We start from the raw sequence: 20334 nt of genomic DNA, 5'->3' as shown, positions 1-20334 counted from the left end.
CAGCTGTAACACAGCCAAAATGATCAGCAAATCAAAAAAGAAAAGTGAAGAAAATGTCCAAAAAAGGACAGAGGGACCCCTGAGGGTTAATAAATCCCATGAACCGCTATTTAAATTACCACTATTATGTTTTTTTCTGTGCTAAATTTAACATTACTGGGGAGGAGAGCAACGCGACTAGAAGTGACAGCGAGAGAGGGCTAGTAGCTTCTCCTCTCCTCTGTCTCAGCGGAGACCGTCACAACTTCATTCACTCTTTTAACAAAACAAAAAAAAAAGCAACGAAGGAAGCAGTAAATGGACTTACATATTTAAGACCTAACTAAATGTAATTTAAGACCTAACATGCGGCTAATGTAAAGCTAGCAGAGCTTGGAGAGTTGGTTATCTGGTTGCTAGGCGCGCGCACGCACGCACGCACGCACACAGGTCAGGAGCTGCCGTTGCCAAGGCAATGTGAAAATCTGCCCAGAATTTGGCTTCTACATGGCTTCAAACAACTGCAAATTATGAGAAAACCGTTACTTCTTTTCATAAACCGAAAAGACCGTGCCAGACACTGAAGCCAGAAGTTTCTACAGTCTCTATTTTATTCAGATATTCCTTAAAATGAGTGAGTAAGCTCAGTGCGAAGACAGAGTGAGATTATTTTGAAAAAAAAAGACGATTACATTAGGTGTCAATGAGAGTGAGACAGGTATTGCTGCCGGACTCGGCACCCCCGTTTAAATTTTGTGCAGACCCTGCCTGTCAAAGTTACATTTTATGAATCCCAACAACTATGTCTACATTTTCAGAAAGAATTATTTGTCTCCTTTTTATGGTTTGGCCGCGAGCTCGAGTTCAAAATAAAAATAAAGGTTATTTTTTACTTTAACTTTGAAGAAAAAGTGATTTGCACTCCTCCTTTGAGTGCTCACAGTTTGAAAAGTTTACATGTTATGTAAAAACAGTTCCTGTCTTTTTGAGAGAGCAGAAGTTTTCCTCCGTTTTATAGTTTGAATCACATTTCTACGTGCAGGTATGAGAGAGCTGGGTGACTCAGAAAAAAGGTGCAATTTTGTAGAAAAAAGGTGGGTTTCTAAAGAAAATTCCAATGCATTTCTAATGCATTATTTATTGCCAGTTTTTTGGGAATAACTTTGGGAAAAATTGGAATTTTAACACCAAAAGTCATAGCACCCCTTTCGGGATCAAGACGCACGTTTTGATGTATATATTACCGGGGTTTTCTCAAAGCTGCGGGACGAGTTACGCGCCGAAATTTGGCGGAAGAATAATAAACCCGAAACAGAAGATTAAGAGGAGTGTCCCGAGGCACTCCTCTACAGCTAGAATAGCTGTAGAGGAGTGCCTCGGAGCTGAGCACCCGTGGCACTAATAAGAGGTAGAGGAAGGTAACAGACTTAATGCTCAAAGAGGAGGATGGTGTTCTAATTGTAACCTCAAGTTTTTGTGCTGCCCAACCTTTTTTTTTTACTGCTACAGTTTTTGGTTTGTGGCTGAATTCTCCTTTTATCTTGCTCTATGAGGTTTTCTAGGGTAAACATAACTTCTCAAGGAAATTTTCTCATGAAAGTCGATTATTCAGCTGTCCATCAGCACAAATAAATATGCACATGGACACGTATACAAAAGCATGCGTACATTTACACACACGCACACACACACACACACCAAACAGAGCAACATGGGGCTAGATGGAGGTGAGTACAGCAGTGCATGATTACAACCAGGCAGGCAACCATGCATTCATTATCATACATTCTCATAAATTCACACCACTTTAAATCTGAAAATGAACAGCATGTACGCATACTTTACAACACACAGCGACATTCACATAAACGCACTGGCAACAACAGCGTCTGTCCCTCTCCGGTTCTGGTAGACTCTGTCCTCTCCCAATCTCACCTAATAGATTACCATATTTTTCACAGCCAGTCATACACACACATACACCTACACATACGCGCACAAACACACACACACACACCACACACACACACACACACACACACAGATGACAGAACAGCTAGAGAACCATACTCTCAAACCCATGGTAATTATGTTTGTGGACCATTTAGCTGTGGTTGTAGGTATGTATATATACATGTGTGTGTGTGCATGCGTGTTTGTGTGTGTGTGTAATATGAATGTTTAGAGGCAGAGGGTTGCCAGATTTATTTGAATATCAAACATCACTGTTTGAGCAAGATCAGAGAGGGTCACACAACTGCAGTCAATTTGGAGAGAATACACACACACACACACACACACACACACACACACACACACACAGTGTCTGAGAAAGATTCACAGCAACCACATGCCAACTACATGTCAACCATCTGACTGTGTGACCAATCACCACATGAATATTCATAATGGTAAGATGGCTTCCACCATGTGCTCTCACACACATGCACACATACACACACACACACATACACACACACACACACACACACATGCACACACACACACGCACACACACACACACACACACACACACACACACGCACACACAGATGATTGGCATATCTGATTGGCAGGTGGCAGCAGTTCAGACGTCAGAGCCAGCTGTCCACTTTAAAGGGCATTTACAACAAATATAGTCTTGACTCTAATATCTGGGTTAACAGTGTAAATGAAACATTACAATAATTACATTAAAATTTTCTAAACCTCTACGCTCTCTCTTCATTAAAGTGAAGAACTAAATTGTAATCCAGCCTTTTTGGCAATTACAGTTTAAATTGGGAAAACCAGTGGAGAGAGTTTCCTCTGTAACAGAGGAATTTACAATGGGAACATTACAGCAATATGACCTATATTTGTCTTCGCAGCTGGTGCATCGATGGAGACATAACCAATGTGTCCAATGTGTGAAGCAACAGATGATAAACATTCACATTTGCTACTGTAAAACCAGAGGTGTTTGGAGAAAGTTGGACTATCCCGTACTGCCCTCTCCTCCAGACCATAAGGCCAATCAGAGTTGGCCATAGATGAATGTGACAAATCAGCAGTTCGGCTTAGATTGAACTGTACTGAATAGCACCAATTTGCCTTCTCAGTCTACCACCATTACATGCAATCAAATGCAGATAGGGAGCTCGAGGTGGGGTGAGCAGACAGAGAGGAAAAATCGAAATGATGCAAAGATTGGGGGGGGGGGGGGGGGGGGGGGGGTGTACAGAACTATCACTAGAAAGAGTGGAAGGAGAGAAAAGGTTGAGATTATCACTGGGCTCTAATCAAGACCCTCTTAAGGTGATGAGAGATGGGGTGTAGAGGACAGGTCTAAATATATCCTTGGGTGTATTATATGGTTTCTTAAGGCACTTAAGGAAAGAAGTGAGGGGGGAATGGGTGGTTAGATGAAAGGATGGATGGAGAGATAAGAGCATTGAAGGAAGGCTTGGTTTGATTAAACTGGAGAATCCACTAGTAATACATAGTTTGCACATCGCTCCACGCTAACGCCATAGAACAGTGTGTTGAGTGATTGCGGGTTAGAAAATGAACAGGAGACTACAAAGGGCACGACTGAGTCGACATCCCACACCAAAAAAGTAAAAACTATGATTGTGTTTGATTGCCAGCAGAGTGAGGAGGCTTCTCTGCTAAAACTAAATAAATCAATTAATAAATATTTTCCATCTTTTTTGGATGGTTAAGACTTTTACTTATTACATGAATAATAAAAAATACAAATGAATGGATATTGAATTTAAGGGCAGATAACAATAAGCAATATTTATCGGTTTGCTTTGGCAGATACCAGAACAATAACTGATAATATTAATCTTACAAATGCAAAAGTGTTAAGGAAATATATATTTTATACTAAGAAATGTATTTTTCTAACCTTCATTTATTTTTAAATATGCAAACTAATTAGTATCAGAATTTATGCCCTGATTAGATTGACTTACAAGGTCAATTCATCCACAACATATGTTTTATGATTTAGTGCTGTTGCCATGCAGACAATTTTAGTTTTCTTGCTCTTGTCTCATGACGTCTGCTGCTACGATGTCTGCTGCCGATGCAATGACACGGAGGTGAATAGCATTTTATTTGTGGTGTTGCAAAATTAAACTGGAAAAGCTGGACAGCAAAGTGTCTTTACGATAGTCACATTTAGAAAAAAAACCCAGAATAAACCTCAGACCTTGCAGTGGAAAGTTACTTTTTTTGCCACTGGTAGAAAAATCTCTTCAATGGAAAAAAAAAAAACTATTTTCAGTGAAAAATATTGCTGGCGATGTCCATGGAGGTTTTTATGGGTGAACTGACCTTTCATCAAGTTTGAACTCCCAGGGACTTTCTTCCATATTTCAAGGTCTATCTTTCCTTTGAGACTTGAAGAACTGCATTATAAAGCCAAAAATTGTGTTTCAAATACTGAATGAAACTACCACTGATATTTTTGTCTATTTTGTTTTTTCCATACAACTCAAGGTTGCATTTTGTGTGATGATGGGTATAAGTGGGTGACGAAAAAGGAGCATACTGTACTCTACACAGTACACATTACATAGCTCTACCTATCAATCTCAACTCAGTATCAGCATAAAACTGAGTCAACATAATTGCATACAAAGAGCCGTTTACACAGGAAGTAAAAGGTTGACACTTTCAAAGAGAGAGCACTGAACCTGGTCAATTAGGTAACATTAGTGCATATTAGTCTAATTGCCTAATATTTCACTTTAAATAACTTGCAATTGTGAGATATAATCACTGTGATAAAATGTGACTTTGAAATCTGAAAGTGTTTTTCTTGGGTTCTGGTTCAGACAGACCGCTTTAGTAAGTGTATTTTCGAAAGACTGTGGCTTTATTTTGTAGCTCAAATTGCATGCGAGTGTTTTTGTTAAGATCTGCATCTATGTAATGGTCATGTGAAATCCCATTTAAAAAACAACCACAGTCATAAAAAAAACACGATATAAGGTAGGTATTATGGTAGAAGGTACAAATTGTTCAGTGTGTGCATACTTATGCCCCATTCACATTGGAAGATATCGTGTTAAAGTAAATCACATGAAATAGTTCTGATAATTTTCAGGACCTCTTAAGGAAATTAGGGCACCACTCTAACAGTGGTCTGTGTGTGCCTATGAGCATGGGATAGTGTTTCATGAGTGACAAAAAAGACCTCAGCCTTCATGTTTAAGGGTTATTTTTGTCATGAATGCATGAGGTGTGCAGAGAACGTGCTGGTTTATGTGCCCAAAAAAATCCATATATATGTCTGGATGACATGCAGTGATACAAAGAGGGGTTAAGGACGGGTCATCTAACCAGTAAGTTAACCTGTTAATGATCAGTCTGAAAATGTGTTACTGTTGTTATTATACTGACAACATCAAGTGAACTAAGACACATATGTTAATTTTACAGCAAATGCATTATTGGTGTGATAATCAGATTGAAAATGTGAAAACGTACAGTTAAAAAGACTAGTGGATTCATATGACACCAAGAAAACATTATCTTTATAGCTGCTTTCTTACAAAATGACTCGTAAACACACCAAGACTGTAAGACATCACATTTAACAGATGTCACTTTGCAAGGTAGTTTAGGCTCTGTATTGGTCGTTCGTCAAATACACGCACACACATACAGTTTACATACAATTAATCACCCAAAGGCATATGACTATGAATACATGTTTAAAAATCTTTCTATCTCTGTCTCATATACACAGTCACTCACCTCAGAAGGCCAAATCCTATTTTCTTGCTCTTCTTCTCTGTCTCTTCAGGCTCCTCTGTTTTCTTTTTCTCTTTTCCTTTCCCCTTGTTCTTTTCTTTCTTCTTTGTTTTCGCTTTCTTTTTCTTGTCTTTTTTGCCTTTCTCCTCTATCTGATCCCCCACTCCCTGGCGGGATGAACTACTTGCAGGGGTGTCACGGCCTGAACTCGGCTCCGAACCATCATCTAGAGGGAATGAAAGAAGAAGAACAGAAGTTGGAGAAGGTTGGTTTTCAGTATGATCGGTTATGATCCGTGACCAGCTGATCAATCTTAGATTTATCAAATTTATGCCATCAGAAAGGAAGTTCTTCACTGTGAGTAAAAAAGACACAAAGCTTGCAATTTGTAATACCTGTAAGGTCAAAGTAAGCCACGGAGGAACAAAAATGAAAACATTTGTAACAACAAACTTAATCAGAAACTTAAAAACACCATCACCCTGTTGAACATTTCAAGAAGCTAGCAAAGGCAAAGGGGGCAAACTAGTGCCACACTGTTTATCTCACCTGTGCATGACTTCATCTATTTGTTTCATAGTTAAAAGTCAATGTTATTTTTTATGAACATACAACTTAATTGTCCATTAAAGAAAAGTTAGAAAATGTTTGTATAGCTGTCAATTATAGTTCTTAGAAAGAAAATTGCAATCAGTGCATCTCCAATAACAGCAGTAGTGAAAGAAAAGAACTATAATGGATTGTGTCCACTTCTGCAATTTGTTTAAATCAATAAAACCAGAGACTCAAACTAATCAGGTACCATCCAAAAAGTCCACATACACACAGGCACACGATGCCCCATCTCCACAGCAGATCCATTAACTTTACAGTGAATTAATTAACTCTTAGAAATAAGAAAGCAAAAATGTTCAAGGCGTAAACTGTGATGCCTCATTACTTCTTCAACAGGCTGAAGCTCTGGCCTTGAATAACAATGATCTCACACACACACACACACACACACACACACACACACACACACGGATCACTTGTCAGATTTTATAAGATAACCAAACCAAATTAGTTACTTCAATTGAGATTTAACTTTGTGTGGATCTTCACTTCACCCTTAATTACAAAGACTGTCTTCCAACAGGATGGAAATATAATTATGTGTGTGTGTTTGTGTATGTGTGTATTTCTGCCTGAAGATCCACAGGCTCATGCTTGTATCGGTCATTGTTACGCCAATGTTATTGTCCTCTGTTGTCCTCTAGGGTCTGCGTGATGTAGGGTGTATGCAGGGCTCTTGTGCGGATGCCCGTGCAGCCACTACGCTACGAGGGGTACCAACTGTACATGAGCTGGAAAACAAAATGGACGCTGAGTTTGAAGAGAGGCTGTGTGAAGTTTTCTGCCGCCACCCTCACCTCTATGGAATGCGTACTCCATGTTGAGCAGCAGCTGTCTGTGTATTAGTCTGCAAGCCAGTGTAACCAAGGCCTTAGCCTCCTCATGAGGAGTTAAAAACTGAACATGACCACAGCGGCCACAGCTGTGATCTCTATAGAACGTCTGTTCGAACTGTGTATGTGTATTTTCTGAGAGGGTTTTAACACAACACACACAGAATGAGCCTCAGTTACAAATGTTTTATTTCCTCTCTTAGATTTGTTCATAAAATCTGAACAGCGAAGTCAGGAAAACCCTACATCTAAATCACAAAATGCCCACAGACCGCAGTTTGTTCTGACCTACATATAATAATCAGGACTGAATGGGTTGTAACTGGTTGTGAGTAACAGCGGCCTGTCACTACCGTAGCATGAAAAAATATTACAGGAAAGTATGACAATGATAGCGATGATTGCGATAGCAATGATAATGTGTGATTTGCTTAAAAGCATGTCAGTGAAGTGAGCCAATATTAGAAACGTATCACCGTCACTTCACATCATATGAAGCTAATCAGCGGGCTATTTCCTTTCTCATAGAAAACTAAAGCATGAAGAAACACAGTGCATCTTCTCTTCTCTTCTCTTCTCTTGGAACACAGTAGGTTATACTCTGCTAAAGTCATCTGTGTTTTAGTTCATGCGACAGAACTCACCACAAACCACCATAATAAGAATGTGCTCTGTGTGAGACTGCTCCCAAACACTTGTAGGGATGGTGTATGTGAAGAAGGTGACATAAGAAACAGAGAACAAAGAAAAGAAAAAGAAAGCGGAAAATGAAACAGAAGTAAGGTAACACAACATGTCAGGAAAGACAGAAAGAGAAAGGCAGAAACAACTATTCACCGCTTGACTCCATCCCAGCTGACTTAAGACATCAAAGCCAGTGACTCAAAGCCTCTGTTGAGCGGTCAGCTTGACAACTGAATTTACTGGAAACTCTGAAGCACTGTGGCATGATCCTGATTCACTCAGGATCCCACAAAATGTATCATCTACACATGAACCCAGATTAAACATTACTTGTGAACTAAAATGTTCTGCAATGTTCTCCCTCCTAATCACCAGTGGTCCGTAAGTAAAACAGCTAATCCACCTCTCAACAACTGTCAGATGGTAATCAATAAACATTTATATCTGACATGGAAGTGAGGATATAATTTTAAGTGGAAAAATAAACAAATGTAGAGAAAGAGAGACACAGAAAGAGACAGAGAGAAAAAGAGAGAGATAGATCTTCAGTGCGTGCTGTAGGGCGCTGTTATCTGTCAATTAACAGCAGCTCTCAAAGTGTTGAACATTTAGAAAGATGGTGACAGATGTGGCCACCGCTTGTGTGTGGTGTTGACATGCCCTATTAGTCCTATCCTGTGTGAGAGTAGTGATCTGAAACAGCCCAACTCATTACTCTGCTGGTGACTGATAAGAGTTTGCTGCTAATAATACAGCTGGGAATTGAACCGCACTGCCCCCCCCCCCCCCCCCCCCCCCCCCCCCCCCCCCCCCCCCAATCCCCTCTCCAGTGAAACAAACCAAGCAGCTACCATTTAGCTCCTGGATAAATATTTAAAGCGAAAGCCCAACGCAGCACTGAATCACATACTGCGATGAAATGCTACTGCATTGCTTCATATGTGTTGATGATTTGATGTGCTTATCGCAAAGCCCTTGTCTAAGACGTAAGCCATGTTATTGGGGAAATGGTGACATACGGAAGGAAGGACGGAAAACAGCAAGTGACATGCACGAACATCCTGTAGGATTATCCCGTCATAGTAAACATTCCTCAATCAGCGATTTCAAAGCATTTCTGGATATTTCTTTCCTTCTTTCTTTTTTTAACTGCTGTGACATCACTGATAAAGGTGCAAGAAGTGCAACGTGTTGGAAAGATTCAGGGTCATTAAATGTTGACTTTAATATGCAATATTTAGTATATTATCTGTTTTGTGTCCAAATGTCTGCAGATATAAGCACCAAAAGAGCACACATTCATACACACATGCCCCCCAACTTAACACCCCTTTCATCTCTCTTACCATCATCGTCTTCAGGTGGCCCGTCATAGGATTTATCAATAGCTGCCCTGAAGCTCTCGTTGCAGCCTCTTCCCCTGACCATATTTGGACGAGGACGGTGGAATGGGAGGAGTTCGTTTTTCCTGCTGACCTCTGACATGGCCGTCTGGAGACTCTCCAGCGAACTGGACTTCTTCAGGCCGAGGGTAGGGCCGAGTTCGACAGGACCTGATGGAGCTGAGGTGGTAGACGGAGACACAGAAAAGGCAGATATGAACGTATGTACGTATTATATGTGTTGCATCAGAAATACTGCTTCAGTAAAAACAAAAAACCTGAAAAGTTTGTACATGGTAGGACATGGCCATATCTTTCAGAGTCTGATGACCCCATCAAATAGGTTCATGCCTGCTGTACTTTGCTCTGATTGGGTTAGAAAAGCCTGTGGAGACGCAGACTGGGAGCCAGAATGACCGCGACATGGCAGAACTCGGGAGAGCAGAGCCAAGGAAAAAAATACAGTGATGCAGTTAACTATGCTGTTGTTGAGTTTATGATGGATGGGAAGTCTGTTTCACTGTTACTGGTTCTCCATCGATCATCTCAAGTATGCTGTGAGAGATATTACTGAGGGAGGGAGGGATGCAGCAGAAAGGATGATGGAGAGGAGAGGGATGTATAAGAAGACAGAACAATGGAAGAAGTATTCAAGGGAGAGATCAGAGATATTGTGAAGATAGGTTGTGAAGCTTCATAATTTCCTGTGTATATAGTTTCCAAGTGGTAAAAAAAAAAAGAAGAAGCAAGACATGGCTGCATGTTCTGCATTAAGCAGAGTGCCTAACAATTGTTGCTATCCAGCTGCTGAAACTCAGCGAAAGCCAATGCCATGCTTCCTGCTTAAGTTGGACCAAGTTCAGCCTCGGGGCTCATTGTGATGTCCCCACCACTAACGAGGACCGCTGATTGTAAACCAAAGGAGGGAAAGAGGGTAACGTGTGCTTCCAATTTGGTGTGTCACCTAAAACAGGGAGGACACTGATGGCAGGCAAGATGTGGAGAAAAGGGATAGGAGGAACGACGACAGGGAGAGAGCAAATTAAGTTTCCTCCATGGAATTCCACGGTGGCGGAGAGGAAGACAGAGAAAAATGATAGGAGGGGTGGAAGGCCGGGCGTGCTGCCAGCTCAAAATACTGCTAATCCTTACACACATACACACACACACACACATTTTGGATTCCTTGCTGGCTGTGGCTTGTCGATATGATGCCACTGTGATTCATGATGGCTAAACCTGCATCACTTTAGCTAATGATTCCCTATACACACATGACCGCTCTGTGTGTGTGTGTGTGTGTGTGTGAGTGTGTGTGTGTGTGTCCGGTGTCAGTGTCTCAGAGCAAAAGAGATGAGAGGACTGATGTGACTTCCACATCTATTTAAACAACCATTAACCAAATACACACACGCACGCACGCACGCGCGCACCTAAAGAGTAATAACACACCTAGAATGTATGCACATACATAATTTAAGTCGCCTGCTGGGAGAGAAGATGGACAAGGGCCATAACTCCCATCCATAAAGATGGTCCACATGGCATTCAGATGTATACTGAAGCAGCAAACCTCATACAAGTGCTATGTGATTAATCTATATTGAATCAACCCTGGATTGATGCTGAGGATTTTTCGATTCGTCAAGACAGATACGCATCTGCATGATGTGATGATAACACAAAGTTTTCTTGTGTATCACAAACTTTGATTTATTACACACAATAGATGAAATGTTATTTCCAAACTGCACAAGGGTTTATACAAAATAACTTCATTTTTAGATTACGTGACACTATTTACACAATGGTGGATGTTTTAGACTAATAGTCATGGAACCCATAAGGATAGGCAGCTATGGCCCTTGTAATTCACTGTGAAGAATGACCTTGAAACAAAGTCAAGTTATATTTGTTATGATATGTTAGCACATGACTGACCAGATCTCTGCAGACCATCGCCTCTGGTATTCGCACCACTGGTCTTTCCAAATGTGCGATTGTCTTTGCAAAGAGTCACTCAGATCTTTCATCGAGCAATCTTGATCAAAAATCAAGGTCAACAGGATCTGCTCAGCATTTCCATATGCACCACAGGGTACTACAGTTAAATTGTTAACATGTAGTTCACCTGTACAGAAGAATCTGCATGTGTTATAACAATTGATAACGAAGTTTATAGCTTCCAGACGCTTAATAAGACTGTGTACCCCGTGCTGCTGGTCTGAAGTGAACATCAGGCTTCAATCTTAGAAAATATATTAAAGTTTTTAAAGAGACATGTATACAAAAACACATTTTCATTTTTAGGACAAAGAGTGGAGTGTAATATTTAAAAAAAATAAAAGGTTACATATGCCCATTTCAATAGGTAATACACTGTTTGAAATCTCGAAGGATCGTGGATTAGAGCTGCCAATAACATCTGAACCAAGGCCACCAAAGGCATGATTAAACTCAACATGAGTTGTCCAGGATTTTTGATGTATTATTCCTTTTATTCACACTCCAATCAGTGTCCTGAAACTCTTCAAGCCAACATGTATGCACTTGCCAACAACAAACAAAACACAAGCACAATCAAAGTTAAAACAGCATCTGACCATTTTCATTTTCAGTTACAATCCAGCATACTTATGCCTTGATTTGGACACATCGGTGTTTACTTGCCGCTACTGCTTTCTCTAGATCAATACAGTCTATGTGAACCATGTGTGAGTTCTTCATTTAAACTCAATGCAAGGTGGCAGGGTCAGGGTTGATTCTCTGGGGAATCTACAAAGTTTGAGGGCGAATGCAGTCTAATAGAGCCGGTGACCTCTGAGTCCAAACTTGTCTGATTGCAGACGCTTGGATTGTAGGATGATATAAACTGTGTTAAAAATAGCTTAGTGTGGTTATCAGGGAACACACACACACACACACACACACACACAAACGCACCCACACACACACACACAAACACTGGGTGATGAGCATGCTTCCATATACTGAAACATACACACAAACACACACTTGGTCTCTCACACACACATAGTATTTTGCTGCGAGTAGCAGGATTTGTGTCACAAATGTAATTACTGCTGTCCAACTGTAAGATGATAGAATTAAGCTGCTTTTAAAGAGAGAGAGAGAGAGAGAGAGAGAGAGAGAGAGAGAGAGAGAGAGAGAGAGAAAGAGAGGGAGGGAGGGAGTGACAGAGAAGGGATGACGAGCAAGACAAGAGTAACAAAGTGGTTTGAGGGAAAGGATAGGAAAGTGGGGGGTTGGCAGAGGAAAACCGACATTGTGAAAGGATGCTACAGAAAGAGAGACAAAGAGAACAAGCTTGGGAATGAACGACAGAGGATAGGAGTGACAACAAGAGACAGAGTAGGAGAGAAGAAATTAAAAATTAAAAACAAAACACAAAGACAGAGAACGCCGAGCTATCCCAAGGCTATTTTCTTGGCAGGAAGGCAATAGGCTACTTTCAAAGTCAAAATTACACCGAGCAGTGGCTTAGCAGCAGGCTGCAGCAACAAAGCCAGCAGACTCAACAACAGCACCAATAAAAAGATGCGACTCAATTTCTGCATTCTATTTTTGCATTAATACACACCCAAAAAACTGTTTTTTTTTTAGTAAAGAGAATATTCAACTTCTATCACTGTCCCATCAGTGGAGGTCCCCCTGTGTTTCAGCCTAGAGTTGAAGAAAAACGGCACATCACAGCCAAAGTACGTCACTACCCAACCCAGCCGCTATGGCATTATGAAAGCATTCTATTTATGCACTCAGGCAATGTTTAACAAGACATATACAGAATAATTTATATATTACACGATGTATTACATGAATAATCCATCCTAAATGCAGTCACATGGATCTTTAAAACTGCGTGATTAAATTTCCTCAACCTGCGAACATTTTTAAGAGGTAGGCGTGCGCACAATGCACAAAGAGTATGTGTCAGCGTGCATGTGTGTATCTGTTGCGAAATATCTTAGGTTGTTCCCGGAAACAACAGTTTCTTGTATATCATATATGTGAGTGTTGTGAGGGTCAATCTCCCAGAGGATGAAAAGCGGTTTTATTATCCCTCAGGGCTTCATATTAATTGAATGGGCGTCATAAACAATAAAAAAACATGTGACATCATCCTCAATCTCATGTCTCAGATCAGCATTTACTGGTTCCCTTCGAGCTTGATGCAGATGCTGCAGCGTTGGACAGCCACAATTTAAAAAGAAATACTAAGAAATAAACGATGCAAATGTAACATGGTGAATTGCTTTCCACAGAAATTGCGCTGTAACCCAAAGGTAACACGGCTGTTTCCCAACAGGAGCCAGTGCGTCATTTCAATATCTTTAATGTCAAATTAAAGAATGAAACTCTGAACTTACTTACCCTTTGTCTGAGCAGTGGGAAGTCCTGATTTGTCAAGGTTCTAACAAAAGTGTAACTAAACAGAGACAAAAACCTCTAATAATTGGACAGAACTTGAAAGTCCCTCTAATGATAGTAATGTTTCTCATTCTCTAACACCTGAGCTGACACGCGAAGCTGAGAAAACGGCCATAACCATCACACTAACTACAATTGATCATTTTGTCAATGCCTCTTGCATTCGCCCCAGGTTATTTAGCCAGTGAACACAGATTCAGAAAATGAAATAAGGCGTAATGACCCCACGGTCAATATTGTCGCCTCACCTTAAACACATGGGAGTGTCTTTCTGTTTTGATTGCAAGCTGAGGATCCCTGATATTCTACTTTTCAAATGTGTTTCTTAACAGTGATTACTTCAGTCCTTCCTTACACAAATATGTCACTAAAAAATGGTGCTGGAAAAAAAAAGAAGAAAAAGTTTAATAGTATTATTTTTTGGGCAGTTGCAGAAATTTCACATTAGTTATTGATTCTTCTTACAGCAGAGAAAAGCTGCATGCAGTCCCTCTGAGAGGAAGACGCAGTATCTCTCATGTATACAAGCAAGAACATACACTCTTCAACAGGCCCACAAAACTCTTCCGAAATGAATCCATCACAGGGAAAGCAACTGATTGGTTCAGGACAGAAACAAATGGCCTCCATCCCCTCATGTTTCTCTCTCTCAGCTATCAGACAATGTACAGTACAACAAATGTCAGTGATCAGTGTGTGAAGCTTGATAGAGATGAATGGCTGCACCAGTAAGAAACGACGGCTCTGACCATCTCCTGATTACTGCTCACCTTTATTGGCTTACTGGGGGAGATGGAGAGGGGTCAAAGGCCATTCAATATACAGAGAGGCAGCCGAGAGTACACACACACACACACACACCATGAAATGTCAGTGTGTGCTAAACAGAGAGGCTGGAGCCAGATACCTTCACTACAACAAAACGTAAAGTATGACGGGTAAAAATGACGGAGAAGCGGTGAGTGCTTAGTTCAGCTGTTTAAATTCTGTGTCTAAGAATGACTGTAAAGTGCTAATGTGTGGTGGCACTGAGTAGAGTTCGCACACATCCACACACAAAGACGCGCTGCTCTCCTTGTGACAAATTAATCCATCAATCCACATCAGCCTAACAAGGTGGCATTCAGGTTAATTCCACAGCAAAGTCTGTAAGAGCCAGTGAGACAGGGAAACAATGAAAAACTGAATAAAAAAAATATCCCAGAAAAAAAAAAAACTGAGAGAGAGAGAGTGAGAGAGATGAAGAGAGAAATAAAGAGACAATCACAGCGAGAAGGAGACAGAAGGGGATATAGAGAGATCCAGTTTTGGCAGAGCTTGTCAGTGTGCGACTGTTGTCAAAGTCAAAGTTCCACTAGGGAGAGATTCAGACAATGGACTGCACCAGTCTCCCTCAGCATCACACTGGCCCCCTGACACACAGACACACACACAGACATTTTCAGAGAGATGCTGTTCGTTCTAAGCTCCTCTGTCTGTTTGTCAGTCTCTAAGCCTGAATGGCGTTGGCAAGAAAGAGAGTGGGTGAGAGTGAAAGAGAGACAGAGAGACAGAGTGAAAGAGAGACAGAGAGAGAGAGAGGGGGAGAGCTGGTGATAATACAAAGACATACAACTATAACAAAAGTGGACAGGCATTTTGGTGATTGAGTTTTTTTTTTTTTACTTGGATGTGTTTATGTATAGCAGTGTGTCCTCACAAGCATAGGATGAGAATAACTCCACAGAATGCCAGTCATCACATCTTTAAGAAGCATCTGTGCTGGGACTTGTGCGACTATTAAACTCTCTCACACACATTAAAGAAACCCAAGTGCATGACTGAAGACGTTAGTACACATGCGCACATACTCCCTACACACACTTTTCTCTGACAAGCTTTTCATCATTCCTGTGGATGTTCATTGCTCACCATTTATTTTCATAAGGAAACATCTCTCCTACACCGATTCGAAGACACACACACACACACACACACACACACACACACACACACACACACACACACACACACACACGCACACACACACACACAGACACAGACACAGACACAGAGCTCCAGGCTGTCCCCATCACCAAAGGAAAACACGGTGAAAGAAACACAGCTGCAACCGTTCATTTTATGTCCTGTCAGCAGTATTTGTGAGTGAGTGTGAGTTTGACTGCACTGTCCTATTTAAAGCGGTCTGAGGAGAGAATCACTCCACGCAAGATAGACTGATATATGCTGGTTTTACTTTCTTTCTTTCACCATGACACTGTTCACATCTGTATAGCGAACTTTATATTCTGACAGTGTCTTAAATGATATCATTGAATGATATAATTTGTCCATCACTGCATTTCATCTTTCCTCTTCCTGCTAATAAATCAAATGTATTATTGGAATGCTTGGGCTCCTCACCACAGAAACCATGAGGCACGTCTGACCACAAAGACACACAAACACACTCCGTCAAGTAGTGTTTACAGTTTCTCCATCAGTATTTATAACATTAGAATGATGAATTGGGGACTTTTCTATGTATATTAAAAATAAGTACTGTTTAAAATTTACTGAAGGGAATTACAGAATTTGCTCAACTGCAGCCTCCACACATGGGAAAAGTATTTAGTCACAAAAACACACTTAAGTTTCTCACTCACACGCTCACTTTCAGGGGAAGGTTTCCACACACGTATACACACACACACTTTGTAATATGGTCTCCTATTTCCATCACTTTGCATCTCAGATTCTGCAAAATTATAATATAATATGACATCTTCCAAGGTTCACATTTTCCACAAGATGATGGAGTCTTTCCATTACCATAACATTACCATAACGGTAAGAGTTTTGTGTGTGTGTGTGTGTGTGTGTGTGTGTGTGTGTGTGTGTGCGTGCGTGTGCCCGGTGGTTTCTCTGGGTGTGGAGGGAAAGACCACTGCTGTAAGTGAAAACAGCATTCCCAGAAGTCATTGTCTTTAAAACTGCTCACTTCCCAGGACCCAACCCCACACTCCCCTCTCTCTGTCACTCAACAAAGTCCATGCAGCTGTCTGACGTCCCAGCGCACGGTTGTTGGAAGCATTTCACTTATAAAAAATACATTAGAGCAAAGGAAAGTGGGTTTGCAAAAAAAAAACGACCATGGTTGCCAGGCACACACTCTATTTAACAACTCTCCGGGCTATATGGCATTGTAAAACAGGAGACACGTTCACAAGCGACAGGTACACGGTATGTGTAAACAGGCTTTAGTGTAGTGTATATAAAGTCATGTTGTCTGTCTTTCGCAGGGGAAAAGACAGGAGCACTTGAAGGCTTTGCTGGACATTCGACCGGCATGTTACTGTGGAAAACACAGCTAGAACTACAGAGGGTGAAAACTGTGGTTAGATTTCGGATGATTAAAAAAAAAAAAATTTTGCTCTCACTTTGTAATTTTCATATATTACACAACCATCACCAGGTCAAGTCATTCCAGGTCAGTTTAGATTCACTGCTAACAGACACTGCAACAGTAAATAAAACCACACAGTATAATTCACTGACAGTGCCATGTTGTTTGTCTTAGTCCAATATTTCTGTTTTTGTTCTGCAGCATATGTTCTAGATACAGACGGTGTTTTAAAAACAAGCTATAGTCTACAGTGCAGCACAATAAAGCAGAGCAAGCAGGAGAAAATGCGGCCATTAACCAAATTTACCCCATACTCCTCCATATCAAGGCTATAGAGACAATCTAGGCATTTAATCCCCCATGTCTCCCTAACACGTTCATCCAGCCGAGCCCCATAACTTTGTCACGCTCTTCAACCTAAATTACAAGCCCTATTCCCCGAGCTTGCTTCATGTCATTCACTGAGCTCTGTCAGTGGGAAACAATGTGCTCTGCAGGTCCTGGAACACAAAGGAAAGTCACTGACAATGAGGCTGATTTCATTTTACACCTGAAGCCAATTCATCGTTATTCAAGATCTTTCCGTTTTACAAATCTTCTGACAGCGAGAAGGGCCCCGTACGTTTTGACATCGCTAATAAAAGCTGACAAAAACATAAACAGATGTTAAGATTCAGTTTGCTGACATTAAAGCTTTGTTTTGGAAACCTAAAGGAATACATAACCAGAGTCTATGACACTAGAGTTGTACAGTATTTCTGTTTTATATTTCCTTCTTCATGCAAAGCCTTGCCTCAAATCCCGCATTGATGGCCCTTTACTGCATGTCATTCCCCCTCTCTCTGCCTCCCCATTCCCAGTCTCTCTCTACATTGCTATCTAATAAAGGCATAAAAAGCCAAAAAATATACTTTAAAAAGTCAATACCACCATGTATAAAACTGAGGCACAGCAGAATGTGGAAAAAGGCTGGGCTGATTGACAGGGATAAAGTGGCAGACAGCAAGACAGACACACACACACACACACACACACACACACAGTGGAATGAGGTAGAGTGCTCTTACATTCAAGCAGCTACAAATGAAATGGGGGAGACTTCAAGGCAAAGCAAAAAAGAAAAGTTCGACATGAAACTTTTATAAAGAAGTGTGTGCAGGCTAATAAGGTGAAAGGTTTTGAAGCATCAGTCATCTTTGTTCCCCTGTGCTCTTGCTTTCCTTTAAGATGAGTGTGTTCTCTCTTGTTCTATCTCTTCTGTCTCTTTCTCTCTCTCCTACCCTCATGAGCAAGCTTGTCTATGCATATCTGTAAGAAGTGGCCACAGTCTGGCCCTTCTCCTCTCTCTCCAGTCCTTCCGCAATTCTCACTTTCATCTGCACTTTGAACAAGTTAAGGATTAAGGAATGTCTATAGAGCCAGAAAGGAGTCAAGTGTATATAGGAGGCAGAAGAGGCAGGATGAAAGAGGAAGAGTGAAGTGGCACGTACATGTGACTGGAGAGAGGATAGAGAAAATGGGGGAAACATGGCTTCAAACACAGTGATGAACTCGGTGACATGACAGATACAGCAACGGTCGTTTTGATTGCATAACTTTTTTCTTTTTTTAAATTGTAAAAGAAGACAGAGAACCTTTTATATGAATTTGCATCAGCATATATTGTATCTACTCTTTCTTCGTTGACACTTTTCTCTTGTTTTATTGTAGTGGCAAATCATCGCTCATCATGGTGCATTTCATTCTGACTTGAAATTGAGCCCAAGTGTGCACTTCCTTGCAAATAAAGACTAAAGATAAAAACACATGCACATGTGACAAGTATTGTCATCTGCAGGTTTCACAAGATCAAGTTTAATGCTGTTGCTCTCACTTTCTGTTTCTTGCTTCCCGCTTTTCACGTCGGTTCAGTTTGTTACTTTTCTCCTACGTGAAACTCTGCCCTTTGCTCTCTTTCTTGCCGTCTTTGGAAAACACCATTATTTTTTTTTGAAAATTAAACAGCATTTGGTGAAATGTTTGTGAATGTGTCTCAGTGTCTCTCTGCGTCTATGATGTGGATTATCGTGCATGTGTAGGCAGTATCTGAGTTTGGCTCACCAGCAGTGTTTCCAATCAGGGATCCTATGTTGCTCTCATCTGCCACTGAAACAAAACATAAAAAGTGTTAATATATATACATGAACTCACACACTTTTTTATTGCTGTAGATATTACTCCCTTCCCTTGACGTCTACATTTTCCAATTTTTTGTGCTCGACTTGCCAACTGTGCAAAAGTGTTTCTCATCCCCAAAAAACTTTTTTTCTTTTTTAAATTTAAATTGCACTTCTCCTTCCTCCCTCCGTCTCAGCTCCTCCTTCTGTCTCCATCATTCTCTATCAGACTATTATTCTTTCTGTCTCATTTTACAAGATGGTGCAGTAGCTGCTCTTTTTCTCTGCGATGTTCAGTCAGCTTCACTGCTACTGAAGTCATTTCCCTTCCTCCCTTCTCCACCACTTCATTTGTCATTCACCCTCCCTCATCTCCTTCAGTCATCCTATTTCCCTCTCTTTGCCATTCTATCTTCTCAATCCATCCAGCAGCGTTCTTCTCTCCCTCTTTCCCTCCTTTGCTCCTTGTTAATCCTCCTTTCACTTTCTACGTCTCCGCCAGTCCTTATTTTGCTTTTCCTCACTCTTTCCTAAAGCCACAAAGCAGTCCAGAGCCAACAAGAAACACATTGACTGGTAGCCAAATACACACTCTCACACACACACACTCAGACCACAAAAACCAAGCAGTAACATGGCTTCTCACAGCAAATACTTTTATAATGAAAACCAAGCCTGAAGTGTAATTCTAGCTGTGTGTGTGTCTGATGGCATGAGTCTGCGGTGAATCAACATGAATGCTTCAGCAACCCAGTAGTTTGCGGATCAGCGTGCATGTGTATGCGCCTACATCAGCAGATCTGTAGATGCCACGTGTGTGACGCACACAGAAGCTCATCACCAGGGAGGGACTCTCAGAGAGGTACAATCAAGTAGACTAACAGGGCTGCAATTTAAGTTTGGACTGAAATAATTACTGACACGCACTCCATTTTGATTAATTCCAACAACCTTTGTAATCTTAAAACTGAGCCACAGAACTGATGTGGTTCCGCTCACCTTCACACTGAACGAACTTGAGTGACAAACTCTGACAAAGACAAAGGCTGAGAGAGAGAAGAAGAGACAGAGATGGAGAGAGAGAGAGAGGAGGACAGTGA

At 41.0% G+C, this 20334-nt stretch overlaps 1 protein-coding gene across 6 annotated transcripts in view; it reads right to left on the bottom strand.

Moving 5' to 3' along the window:
- The window catches only part of pard3bb (par-3 family cell polarity regulator beta b), a 200963-nt gene that overhangs the window by 79563 nt on the left and 101066 nt on the right, over window positions 1–20334 (bottom strand). For 4 of the 6 annotated variants that reach the window (XM_056388847.1, XM_056388842.1, XM_056388843.1 and 1 more), the window contains exons 18-20: window positions 19179–19223; window positions 9209–9424; window positions 5734–5956 (exon numbers count right to left, since the gene is read on the bottom strand). In XM_056388847.1, coding sequence (XP_056244822.1) covers window positions 5734–5956; window positions 9209–9424; window positions 19179–19223 — 484 coding nt within the window. The remainder of the gene's footprint in view (window positions 1–5733; window positions 5957–9208; window positions 9425–19178; window positions 19224–20334) is intronic. The other 2 variants (XM_056388845.1, XM_056388846.1) reach the window with 1 other exon arrangement.

The sequence above is a fragment of the Seriola aureovittata genome, chromosome 11 (genome assembly GCF_021018895.1).
Source record: "Seriola aureovittata isolate HTS-2021-v1 ecotype China chromosome 11, ASM2101889v1, whole genome shotgun sequence".
Taxonomy (NCBI): Eukaryota; Metazoa; Chordata; class Actinopteri; order Carangiformes; family Carangidae; genus Seriola; species Seriola aureovittata.
Note: the sequence above shows the minus strand (reverse complement) of the source record. Positions and strands in the feature narration are given on the sequence as shown.